The following is a 13,124-nucleotide window of genomic DNA, read 5'->3' on the forward strand; positions in this document are numbered from 1 at the left end:
TGGTGGGACAAAGTTTCTTATCGTATTTGTAATAGATTAGTGTTGGCTTTCTTCTTGATTGCTGTTTAGATGTTCCTGGGCTGAACTTACTCTGTTTAACACCTTCTTCCCCTTTTCTCCTTTTTCTTTCTCTCTTCCCTTGTTCGGAATATTGTAAAAGGGATCCTAAATTCAACAACTTCAATGCTCTACCTCTTAGCCAATGCCTTTATTTATAGCTTTACAATACCCTTATGGTTACAACTTGATAAAAGAAGAGACATAAAAGGAACATTTATTTACTTCTTTATGTAAAGCATTCTATTTTACTTATATGCCACCACTTATAAGTGTTGGCTTACTAGCCTTGAGCTTGTGGGCTTGAGCCCATCTTCCAACTCTCCCATCAAGTTGGAGGACATGATTTTAGATTTAAATTGTTTAGTGAGGATATCAGCCACTTGCTCTTGAGATGAAACATGTTTGAGGGAGATTATTCCTGCTTGAAACTTTTTCCATATAAAGTGACCAATCCACCTCAATGTGTTTAGTCCTTTCATTGAAGATTGGATTTGAAGTAATATGAATGGCTGCTTGGTTATCACAATGTAGACCCATAGGACCTCCTTTATAAAATCTAATTCGGTAAGAAGGGTCTTGATCCTTAAGAGTTCACTAACTATGTGGGCCATACTTCTATATTCTGCTTCAGTGCTAGATCTTGCAACCACATTTCGCTTCTTACTTTTAGATGTAACCAAGTTCCCTCCAACAAGATTGCAATATCCATACATAGATTTCCTATCATTAGGTGATCCAGCCCAATTTGCATATGAGAAGCCTTCAATGTTGAAGAGCCCATGTTTTTATAAAGCAATCCTCTTCCCGGAGCTCCATTTAGGTATCGTAATATTCTCTATAAGCCTTGCCAGTGGGTAATTTGTGGCTTTTACATGAATTGACTCACCACGCTTACGGCATATGATACGTCTGGCCTAGTTATCATGAGATAGGTTAGTTGTCTCACAAGTCTTTGACATTAGCCAATATCAATATCTTCTCCAATCATTGCACATAATTTTACATTTGTATCCATAAGTGTGTCAACTAGTTGACACCCCTTCATTCCTATTTATTCGAGGAGTTCCAAGATATATTTCTGCTGAGACAATATTATCCCATGTTTGGATTGAAGAACTTCTATGCCCAAAAAATACTTAAGAACTCCCATATCTTTAGTTTTGAATTCATGACATATCATATTTTTCACTTCCTGTATGATATGGGCATCATCACCAGTAAAGATAATATCATCAACATATACAACCAATAATATTTTTCCTTTGATGGTAACTTTAAAATATACCAAATGATCTACCGAGCACCGATGAAAACCAAACTGTAGAAGGATTTGGCTAAAAGCCTGAGGGGACTATTTAAGCCCATATAAGGATTTTTGTAACCGACATACCGACTCCCACTCAACCACATAACCTAGTGGTTGAACCATATAAATTTCCTCACGTACATCACCATTTAAGAAAGCATTCTTTACATCGAGTTGATATACGGGCAATGATGAGTATAGCAGGAAGAGAAAAGATGATACGTACCAAATTTAATTTGGCAACAGAAGAGAAGGTATCCTCATAATCTATCCCATAGCACTGAGTGTAACCTTTATCAATGATTTGGGCTTTAAGGCCAGCAACGGACCCATCCAGGTGATGTTTCACTAAAAAACCCCTTTTAACTGACCAATCTTTTTCCTTTTGGTCGCAATTTTAAGTACCAGGTTTGATTCTCATATAAGGTGTGCATTTTTTCATCCATAGCTAATTTCCATACTGGATGCTTCAAGGCCTCTTGATAGGATTGTAGAATGGAATCAGAAGAAAGAGATGCAAGGAACTGAGAGCAATCGGAAGACAAGTGATGGTGAGACATAAAGCTGGAGATAAGATGAGAAGTAGTATAGGAGTGACATTCCTTTCTTAAAGCTGGATGAGTATCAAATTTTGGCCCAAACATAGGTGGAGAAGGACTTAAATCTGGTAGATCCGACAACTCCACAGGTAAGTTGACAATTGGTGCTTCAGGGGGTTGAGTAATATCAACATTGAAAGGCACAAGTGGACAAGGAGTGGTAGTAGGAAATGTCAACCCTGGAGGAGCATCATGTGAGGAGTAGAAGGAAGTGTCCTCAAAGAAGGTCACATCCTGAGATACAAGCATCCTCCAAATGGAAGGATTGTAACAGGAATATCCCTTCTAGGTGTGAGAGTAGCCCAAAAAAGTACACCTCAAAGAACGAGGATCAAGTTTGATCTTTTGTGGTGAAGTGACATGAACAAAACATGTACATCCAAAAACTTTAAGAGGAAGAGAAAAGGATCTTCACCATGAAATAAAACAGAGCAAGGAGTTTTACTACTAAGAATAGATGAAGATAACCTATTGATAAGAAAACAGGTTGTAAGTATAGCAGGATGCCAATAAAAGTAGGGTACCGTCATGGAGTAGAGGAGGCCCTGAGCAACTTCAAGAAGGTGATGATTCTTTCTTTCATAAAAACCATTTTGTTGAGGGGTATAGGCCCATGATGTTTGATGGATAAGCCCATTACCCTCACAAAATGATTTGAACTCATTAGATAAATACTCTTTATCATTATCAGACCTAAGGATTTGAATTTTCTTTAAAATTGAGTCAACACCATAACATGAAAGGTTTTAAAGATAGAAAAAATTTCTGATCATTCTTTAAATAAATATAACCAAGTGACTCGAAAAAAGTCATCAACAAAAGTAACAAAGTATTTAACTTGAGAAATATTAGAGACACACAAAAGTCCCCATACATCAGAGTGTATTGAAGCAAAAGGAGAAACACTTGTAGTTGTAAGGTGAGGAGAATATGAACTCCTATGGTGTTTACTTTTTGACAAACCTCACAATTGAAAGTAGAAAGTGGTTTTAATGAAGGAAGTAAATAACGAAGTGAAGTGGTAGACGGATGGCCAAGCTAGTTGTGCCAAAGTTGTGCCTCAGATGTAGTGGATGATAAGGCTGCTAATGGTGGAAGAAAGAAGTAGTACAAACCCCTTTTTCATGGCCACCACCAATCACCCACTTCATAGTTAGATACTGAAATGTACAAGAAGAGGGTGAGAGGTGATAGAGCAATTCAATTTTTTGTTATTTGACTAACCGAAAGCAAATTTAAAGGATATTGAGGGACAAACAAGACATCTTGAAGAGGAATAGAAGATGTAAGAGAGGAAGAACCCTTGTGAAGTACCTTGGTTTGGGTACCATTAGCAATAGTAATAAATTTTTGAGGAAGACATGGAGATAAGGAATGAAGCAAGTGTTTGTTACCTGACAGATGTTCGGAGGCCCCGAAGTTGATGATCCAAAAGGAAGAGGATGAAGAGGAAGAAAGCATAACTAAGGTAATGGTGGTAGCAGTAGTAGGTAACGGAGGAACGGAGGACTCCATTAGAGACTTCATCTTCTGAAATGTGGCATAGTCTTCAGCAGTGAGAGTCACGTTTCCCAAGTGGGAGTCAGCCTTTTCTTCCCGTTTATCAACATTAACAAAAGTTGGGTTAATCGTGGCCCAATTAGGCTTGCCATGAATTTTCTAGCCAGTTCCCACCAGATGGTTTTGACCACCACAGTAAATGCAAAGATAAGGCTCAGTGTGGGAATGGGTTGGACATGTTTGACCACCTCTATTACAAACCCCTCTCATATTTTTGTCGCGTCCTCGGTATGAGGATGATGTACCCCTATTGTTGGAGTACATCGTAGATGGAGCATCAATGGGGGAAGTAGGAGATGGATCAGGGATCCATAGCAACGTTGCACTGATTTCATTGAAGGATGGAAGAGTAGAGAAGCTAAGAAGCTGGGTCTTAGACACCTCAAGGTAAGGCTTGATATTTCTCAAGCAAATAGCTGCTACCAAGGCCTATTGCCTTTCTTGAATTTCAATGTCTATGGAATATGGCTGAGCTATTTTTCATTCTTAGAGAAGGCCCCAAAACCGAGCCAAAAATTCATGAATGTTATATCCTTGTTTAGTATTCAACATACTTTGTAAGATATTGAATAATTTTTTTAAGGAGGTAGTACTGGAGTATAGCTTAGCATGTGTCCCAAATGTGTTTGGCTGTTTCCAAGTCGATCACATTGTTTGCTACATGCTCTTCCATGCTATTTATGATCCAACTAATAACCATGATATCATTTTTAATCCACTTGTGGTAAGCTATATCTTCTTCATCAATCGGAGGAGGGAATTTTATAACGTGATTGAGCAGGTCAAGAGTAATGAGAACCCATCGTACCGATTGTGACCAGCTAAGGTAATTGGAAAGACCTCTTAATGGAATTGTAGTAATGTCGAGTATGTCACTCTTTTTACTTGTATGTCCACTCTTCATCATGAGGCAATTCAAATGTTGAGGTCAACTGCAAGGGCCTTTTTTAAATAAAAATTACTAAATACAATTTGAAGAAATCGTGAACCAAATCAGTCACCAACAATAGAGGGAATAGACATTTTTCAAAAGAGCAAGTACCAAATCATCAAGGAATTTGTGCTTTTGTCAAATGGGGGCAACATCTAGCCATCACTCAATTCCTCTTATATTCTTATAGAAAAACAAAGAGGAGAGTATAGATGCAAACTCTTATGTCTTAATCCAAACTCCAACACAAAATGAGAGAATTTTTTAAAGAAACTTAGAGGCAAATCAGGACTCTTGGAAACAAATTTTCCTCAGCTCATGGGAACACTCCAACATAAAAAAGTGGCAATCGTTGAAGTTCAAGAGCAGAAAAGTCATAGAGATACGTAAGTGCTGGAATTTTAACCATATAATGGTCATCCAACAACATAACAAGATCCCAAAAGCATTGTCAAGTGAGAGAATTTACAACAACATGTGCTGAAATTACTTCTCAAATAAAATTGATCCAAGTGACATAAAGGTAACAAAATCGCAAATCATCAATTTATCAATCTTGATAAGACACTAGCAGCAACTAATCTTGATCCAGTTTGTAATTTAGCGACAAGAAGATCAAGACTATAACATCATCTTAGTCATAAGAGATAAATATTTACAACCTCTCATATGATGATTATCTTGACTTTATGTGATTCAGAAATCAAGAGTTCAACAATTAAAGAAAGAGTATGTAAATAGAGGCCATAATTGACTTATCTCTTCATGTCTGGACTCCTTTCATGAACAAATTATTGGACAGACTTCATAAATACTTCTTTGTATACTTCATCAAAGGGGACCCTAAACTCCTTGCTCTGATACCATGTAGAATTTAGGATTTCATGTGAAGGACTTTAGATCAAAGAAGAAGAAGAGAGAAAGGAGAGGAGAAGGAGAAGGAGAAAGAGAAGTAGAAGAACATAGATGGAGAGAGTTTGGATTTGTTGATTTTTAGGACTCCATGAATTTATCTCATGGAGAAAAGGAAAAAGAAACCCATTGGGATAAAACTGGAGGAAGAAGGATTATGGAATTGATTCTTCCTAACCCTCTCCCTGAAGCTCTATTTATAGATTTATGAAACTAAAATATTATAATAATACCCCTGAACTAAGGGTTTAAGGTTTAGGGTTTTAACCTTGGAACTTTAACATAATTACATCAATGTCATCTCTATGAGATGACCCTTTATTTACCATCCTACCATCAATGCATGTGGGCCTATGGGCCTTCTCCTTGATATATTGGCGTTTAGCCCATCTTGAATCTCTCTTGGATTCATGGGTCTTCCTTAGTCTTATGGGCTTGGGCCCATTTTCTTATACACTTTGATATATGGGCCTTCCTTGGTTGTGTGGGCTCTGGCCTTGTATTCCAACAGGATTAAGGAGAGAAGAGGGACCACTGACCAAGGAGGACGGAGGCTGGATGAATTTTTGGAAAAAAATGGGAGAGCTTCAATGCTCTACCTCTTAGCCAATACCTTTGTTTATAGCTTTAAAATGCCCTTAGGACAATAACATGATAAAAGAAAAGACATAAAAGGAACACCTATTTACATTTTTATGCCATCTTTATGAAAAATATTCTATTTTACCCATATGCCACTGCTTAGACGTGTGGGCTTACTTGTCTTGAGCTTGTGGGATTGAGCCCATCTTCCAACAAGGGACATTTGTTGATCAAATAGGCAGCGGTGCTAATAGCTTTAGAATAGAACATCTTTGGCAATCCCGAACGTAATCTCATGCTCCTAGGACGCTCGTTCAGAGTTCTGTTCATCCTCTTACCCACACCATTCTTTTGAGGTTTTCCAAGAATGTTCTTCTTCATCTTGGTATCATTATCGACATAATACCATTTGAAATCATCATCTATGTATTCTTCCCCATTATCTGACTGCAGATACTCCACCTTCAAATATGTCTCATTCTCAACCATTGTTCTCAATCTCTTGAAGGTATCAAAGACATCAAATTTATTTTTTAGGAAATAAACCCATGCCTTTCTACTTGCATCATTAATAAATGTCATATAGTAGTTAGAACCACCAAGGGAAGTAACAGTAGAAGGCCCCCCCCCCCCCCCCCCCCCCCCCCATACATCTGTGTGAACCAACTCCAATTTTACTGTCTTTTGCACATTTCTAGACTTAGAAAAGCTAACCCTTTTCTGCTTGCCAAAATACAACCTTCACAAATACTGTTATTTACAGTTTTCAACCTTGGTAGCTTCCCTTTGGACTGAAGCACTTTCATTCCCTTCTCACTCATGTGATTGAGCCTATAATGGCACAAGTTAGAATTAGTAACAGCATTAGCAACTGCAACCGTGTCTCTGCAACTGGAAGTGATGTAAAGAGTTCCAATTTTAACTCCTCGTACAACAACCATGGCTTCCTTAGTGGCTTTCCAAGCAACACCATTAAAATTCACATTATGACCTTCATCATCAAGCTGCCCTTACTGAAATCAGTTTATGCAAAAGTTTTGGCACATGTCTCACCTTGTGAATTTTCCACACTATCCCATTTCACATCCTCAAACTGACATTACCAATACCAACAATATCCAAAGGTTGTCCATTAGCAAGATATAACTTCCCGTGATCTCCAACAACATAATTCTCCATGATCTTACAATGTGTGGTGGTGTGAAAAGAAACTCCTGAATCAAACACCCAAGAGTCAATAGGGCTATCAACCAACAAGAGTAAAGCATCTTGTACTTATTCAGTTACCAAATTTGCATCATTGTGTTTCTTTTCATCTTCTTCGGTGCTCTGTAGTTTTTCTTTATGTCACTTAACTTGCTAAAATTCCAGCACTCCACATTCCTTATGAATTTGGACTTTCTTCTTCCATTCCTTGATTTCCCTCTACTATTGCCCTTGTTGGAATTCCTCTCGAAGTTCATACCCCTAGTATCGACACTTAAGGTAGAATTAGATGTCAACGATTCTTCGGAGTCCTTTCTACGAACTTCTATTATGAACTCAATAGTAGGCCGAGTCATGCAAAGTCCCCGTGGCTGAGTCAAATACTTTGGCTGAGTCAGTTACTTAGTCATTAAGTTACTTAGTTTTTAAGTTATTTAGTAAGTAGATTAAGTCAATTACTTAGTCATTAAGTTTATTTACATTAAATGTCGTGGAAGGGCAAATATGTAATTTTCTCTTGAACCTTGTTGATGTGATCCTTATTTAGGGTGTAAGAAATGGAAAAGAGACATGTATGCGTTTAGGTTAAAAAAAGGGTTTTGATTTCTCCTAAACGAGCTCAGGGGTGTGCGTTCTCTTTAACGAATCTAGGGTTTTCAAGCTTCCCTTTGGCTTGATTTTATTTTCTTCTCTTCTTCTTCCCTATGAATCGCTTTGTTAGATTCATGATCTTAACAACGTGGTATAAGAGTGGGAACACAATGAGAGATGCTTTGTCCCGAGAAAAAATGGCTTGCCATACTCGATCTATCGGGAGAAATACACACATGGGTTTCAACATTGCGTAATGGAATGTGTGAGTCTTCCACTATAATGTCCGAGACATTGCTATAAATTGAGAAACATCACATTAAGGCCTCAGAGGGGAAGGTCGCTGCTCTAGAATATGAATAGTTGATGCCCATCATTCGACCTCAAAATCGAGTCAGAACAGCCAGATTTGAGTTCGACCTCAAATCTCCCTTGTTCATGAAAATCTAACCTTCTTCCAGAAATTGAGACTAGAAATTTCCGAGCAGAGGAACCCCATGCTAAATTTTGGCCACGACTTGCTACTGCTAACCGTAAAAAATAGGCCAGGCTCTCCTTCGTCATGAGGCATAAATATCTTCTACCCAGCATTTTTTATTGTCCATCATTAGAGGTTTATGCGAACAAGAAGGTAAAAAAATCCAGAGATTTTCATTTCAAAGTGGAAATTGTTACCGTGGTAGAACGAGAGTCCGAAGCAAGCTTGAGAGCAAGAGCACAGGCGAAGAGCCTTGGGACTCGAGACTTTCCTTAGGGTTGATTGATTTTGTTACCCATGGAGACCGTCATGTCCTTGACGCCGGCACACCCGATTTGTTCAAAAAATACAAGCTCAACAGGCTCATCAGCCAGGGACCCTTCGCCAAGGTTTACTACGCCAAGTCCGTCGTTGATGGCACAATGTTTGTCGTCAAGGTCATTGGCAAGAAGAGCCTGGATGAGATCACCATGGTTCCAAGAATCCTCCATGAGGTCTCTGTCATTCAGGACTGGGACTTTGACTTTGCTTTCCAAAATAATTAGAGATTGAACTTCGAAAGCCCTATTAGCTTCAGGGGTACCTCATATCGCGACTTATATGAAGCAATAGCGAAGCTCCTTCCCAAACTTCTCGGACACCCGCGTTTTTCTCTTATTCCAGCTGACTGTAGAGTGGATAAAAAATTGGAGAAATGATGTCGATAGTAGGATGAACAGCCAAGAATAAAGAATTCCATAAAATTACAAATTGCATTTGGGTTTCTGGCGGTGAATGTTTTCCCAAAGGTAAAATCTGATTCAGTTATTGGCTATGTGTGGGTCTTTGGATTAGGACTCCTGGGAAGCTTTCTATTTCAATTTTTTTTTTTTTTTGACAATACATGTTTCTCAAGAGACTGGGTTTTAGTGATGGAGAATATCCCTGGTTTTTCTGTATACCGAGGTCTATATGATTTTACACAGTATGCCTTTACTGGAAATTTTGTTGGAATTTCTGGAATGTGTTGGAGGAATCTGAATGGCGTTGATAATGGGATCAAAGAAGTTTTAACTATTATGTTTGATGAAATGCCTAAAAGAAATGTGAGTTCTTGGATTAGGAGGATTGCGGGGTATGCTTAGATCAAGCAAAGAGGCTTATGGCTAGTTGAAGGTGTTAAGCTAGATGGGGTTGTAGTTGTTTCAGTCCTCTCAGCTTGTGCCCAATTAAAGGTGTACATACATGTTAATTGTTTCAATGAGGCTATTGTTGTCAGCATTTTTGTGAGATTTAGCCTTGCTGCCATGTATGGCATTGCAGTGGCAGCTTTTGGAATGTTGTACACCATTGCTACTGGTGTGGCCATTGATGCATATCGTCCCATTAGTTACAATGCTGGAGGTATTGCTGAGATGGCTGACATGAGTCATAGGATATGCGAAATAACTGATGCCCTTGAGGCCGCTGGAACCACTACTGCTGCTATTGGAAGGGGGTTTGCCATTGGTTCAGCCGCCCTGGTGTCTTTGGCTCTCTTTGGTGCCTTTGTGAGCCAAATAACTGATGCCCTTGAGGCCGCTGGAACCACTTCTACTGCTATTGGAAGGGGGTTTTCCATTGGTTCAGCCACCCTGGTGTCTTTGGCTCTCTTTGGAGCCTTTGTGAGCCGTGCTGAAATTTCCACAGTGGATGTTTTGACACCTAAAGTTTTCATTGGGTTGATTGTGGGTGCAATGCTTCCATACTGGTTCTCTGCCATGACCATGAAGAGTGTGGGAAATTCATTTCTTATTATCTGGAATTTTGCTTCCCTTTCTAAGACACTAGAGAAGCTATAGGAAAGAAGGAAAAGCGAGCTAAAACTAATGGTGTCCAAAGATTCTATGAAGCAGAAATTGCAAGAGCTGCAGAAACGGCTAGGGAAGAAACATACCTTTGAAGAAGCCGTGTCTTTGATCCAATCCATTCTTCTTGAAACCTATTCTTATGCTTCTTCGTCACTTTGTAAATGCATTTATTCTGTAATTTTTTGGGCTGCAACGATCTTGCAGACTAGATATATAGCACCAAGATTCTGGCATGCAGGTTTGAGGTTTTTTGAAGATGCATAACGCATTGTTGTTGAGTCTTCACTGAAGGAGCACATGGGAGCATGCACTGCTAGGGCTCTTGAACATTTAGATGAGGTAGAGAATGGACCCCGGGCCTCAGACTCCACCAAATACTCTGTACAAAGATTCTAGATTTCTATTTGAAGGACATTTAACAGTTGGGCCTGAGCCCCGGCCACCTGCATGGCTTGTGGCATAGAATTTACTTACAACTCTTGGTAACACACAAGATCAGGTTAGTGCTTTTGAGTCTTCTCAATCCCATGGGGAGAGTAATAGAACAAACAATTTTGGTCCTGATGCTGCTTCCGCAATGATGAAAAAGTTGGTAAATACTAAGCTAGAAATCAGTGGTTTGCAGGACCTTGATTCTGTCATTGAAGCTTCACTACAGGAAATTGGTGTTGGACCAAAGAAGCCACCTCCAGCCTCAAAAGAGATGGTTGCAAGGCTTCCAATCATCACAATCACACATGAAATCTGGGTGAAGCTAGGGAGAGAGACAGAATGTGCAGTTTGCAGGGAGAACTTGGTTATAGATGACAAGATGCAGGAGTTGCCTTGCAAGCTTTTATTTCACCCAAATTGCCTCAAGCCATGGCTGGATGAGCATAATTCGTGCCCAATCTGTAGGCATGAGCAACAAATAGATGACCATGCATATGAGAGCTGGAAAGAACATGAAAAGGAGGCTGATGCAGAAAGGAAAGGAGCAACAAATGCACTCCAAGGTGGAGAATATATGTTGAATACTATTGGTGCTTCTACCATAGTAGAGTAGTTGGATAAAAAAAATTGTTAATTTTTAGAGGAAACTTTTTGCCAACTGGGGGAACTAGTGGAGGGTTCCAATATAGCAATCTCTCCATCCGGAGTGTTACATTGCAGCGCTTACGCCACTTGTGTCATCCAGTGGGTTGACGTGGATGCCACAGATGCTACTTGGGGAGATATGGCAACGTTTTGGCACGCATCCCTACCTTCAAGTTTGAGGACAAACTCTTTTTCCAGGAGGGTGTAATGTTAGCAGGCCGAGTCATTTAAAGATGCCATGGCTGAGTCAGTTACTTAGTCATTAAGTTACTTAGTTAGTAAGTTAAGTCAATTACTTAGTCATTAAGTTTATTTACTTTAAATGCCGTGGAGGGGCAATCTATAATTTTTTCTTGAACATTGGTGACATGGTCGCTATTTAGGGTGTAAAGAATGGAAAAGAGACAAGTCTGAATTTAGGTTAAGCAGAGGGTTTTGAGTTCTCCTAAATGAGCTCAGGGGTGTGCGTTCTCCTTAAAGAACCGAGGGTTTTCAAGCTTCCCTTTGGCTTGATTTTCTTTTCTTTTCTTCTTCTTCTTCCCTACAAATCGTTGTGTTAGATCCGCGATCATAACAGCTTCCCCCACAAGAATGGTATCTCTAACATCATTAAAGATCAATTTCCCATTGCCTACATAGTTGCTAACAGCAACCCTCATAAGCTCCCAACAATTTGGCAAAGATGCCAAAAGAATTAATGCATGAACCTCATCATCAAATTTAATTTGAACGGATGTCAATTGATTGACAATTGTGTTAAACTCATTCAAATGCTATGCTACTGATGTTTTCTCTATCATCTTTAAATTGAAGATTTTTTTGTGAGATGTACCTTATTATTTGTGGAAGGTTGCTTATACATGTCAAACAAAATCTTCATCATCCCCGCTGTGGTTTTCTCTGACCCCATGTTGTGAGCAACGTTCTTTGACAATGTTAATGGGACTACTCCCAACACCTATCTATTGATGAGATTCCACTCATTATCCTTTATACCTTCTGTTTTCATATCCAGAAGTGGTGTGTTCAGCTTTTTACGGTATATATAATCTTTGATCTGCATCCTCCTAAACGCAAAATCCATACCATCAAACTTGTTGATTCCAAGTGTCAATCCTTCTCCGCCAACCATTTCTTTCAATCACAAACCAAAACTCTGATACCAATAGTTAGGAATTAGATGCTCTAATTTCAAACTAATGAGATCAATAATAATAAACATGAAAGAAATAAAAGCAAGCAATGAAAAATAACAACAAGATTTATATAGGTTCGCCTTGAGGTGAGACTATATCCTTGCTTCCGCCGCTACAATAATCTACTATGAAGATGAAATAGTTTACAAAGAGAAACCACACACACTTACAGGTGCTTTTCTCTAACATCTCGGACTACATGATACTCGTCAAAATGATAAAACCCTAACCACGGTGCCCCCATATATAAAAATAAAATAGGGGAATTGGATAACAAGTGTGAAATCCCCACACTACCCTTAATGACACATCAGTCAATATATTGTGTCGGACGGTAAGATTTAATTAGGCTCCACAACTTAACATGCAGGGCATGAAAGATTCTTCAAAATATAGGCCTAGAGATGACCCGATGGAGTGGGAGCTTATATGTCTAATTTTTTTTTCCTTTTCAACTGTCAAAAGATGGGCCCAAACCCACACGACCAAGGAAGGCCCACATATCCAAAAGATGTGGAAGATGGCTCATGGCCCATAGACCAAGGACGAAGGCCCACAGACCCATAAAATGTTGGAAGGATGGTAAATAAAGAGTCGTCTCTTAGAGATGGCACTGGTGTAATTAGTTTAAGTACCAGGGACATAATTGTAATATTGTAGGATTATTAATCTATAAATTGAGATTTAGGGGAAGGGTTAGGAGACAAGTCCATAACCTCTTCTTCCTCCTATTTTCTCCAATTATGCATCTCTCCTTTTATCCATGAGCTAAATCTATGGAGTCCTGAAAATCAACA

The 13,124-nt window shown here is 39.1% G+C and overlaps 1 protein-coding gene and 1 pseudogene across 1 annotated transcript; both read left to right on the forward strand.

The window, feature by feature from the left end:
* The first annotated feature begins 9,136 nt into the window (after positions 1-9,136).
* LOC137938308 (pyrophosphate-energized vacuolar membrane proton pump-like) lies at positions 9,137-10,045 on the forward strand. The gene is made up of 4 exons (XM_068783288.1): positions 9,137-9,271; positions 9,350-9,746; positions 9,814-9,816; positions 9,864-10,045. Exons 1-4 carry the CDS (start codon positions 9,137-9,139, stop codon positions 10,043-10,045), a joined length of 717 nt encoding a protein of 238 aa, XP_068639389.1.
* Positions 10,046-10,072: 27 nt separating this feature from the next.
* LOC137938309 (E3 ubiquitin-protein ligase AIP2-like) lies at positions 10,073-11,556 on the forward strand (annotated as a pseudogene).
* Positions 11,557-13,124: the final 1,568 nt, after the last annotated feature.

Source organism: Aristolochia californica, unplaced genomic scaffold (assembly GCF_029961685.1).
Source record: "Aristolochia californica isolate CCGP_79_NKW_82.1479 unplaced genomic scaffold, dmAriCali1.0.hap1 SCAF_8, whole genome shotgun sequence".
Taxonomy (NCBI): Eukaryota; Viridiplantae; Streptophyta; class Magnoliopsida; order Piperales; family Aristolochiaceae; genus Aristolochia; species Aristolochia californica.

Bases quoted from the DNA above. Each gene is read 5' to 3' on its own strand.
- LOC137938308 (XM_068783288.1), top strand. From the start codon at position 9,137: ATGGAGAATATCCCTGGTTTTTCTGTATACCGAGGTCTATATGATTTT. The intron at 9,272-9,349 runs GTTTTAACTATT...GGGTATGCTTAG, and splicing joins TTGATAATGGGATCAAAGAA to ATCAAGCAAAGAGGCTTATG.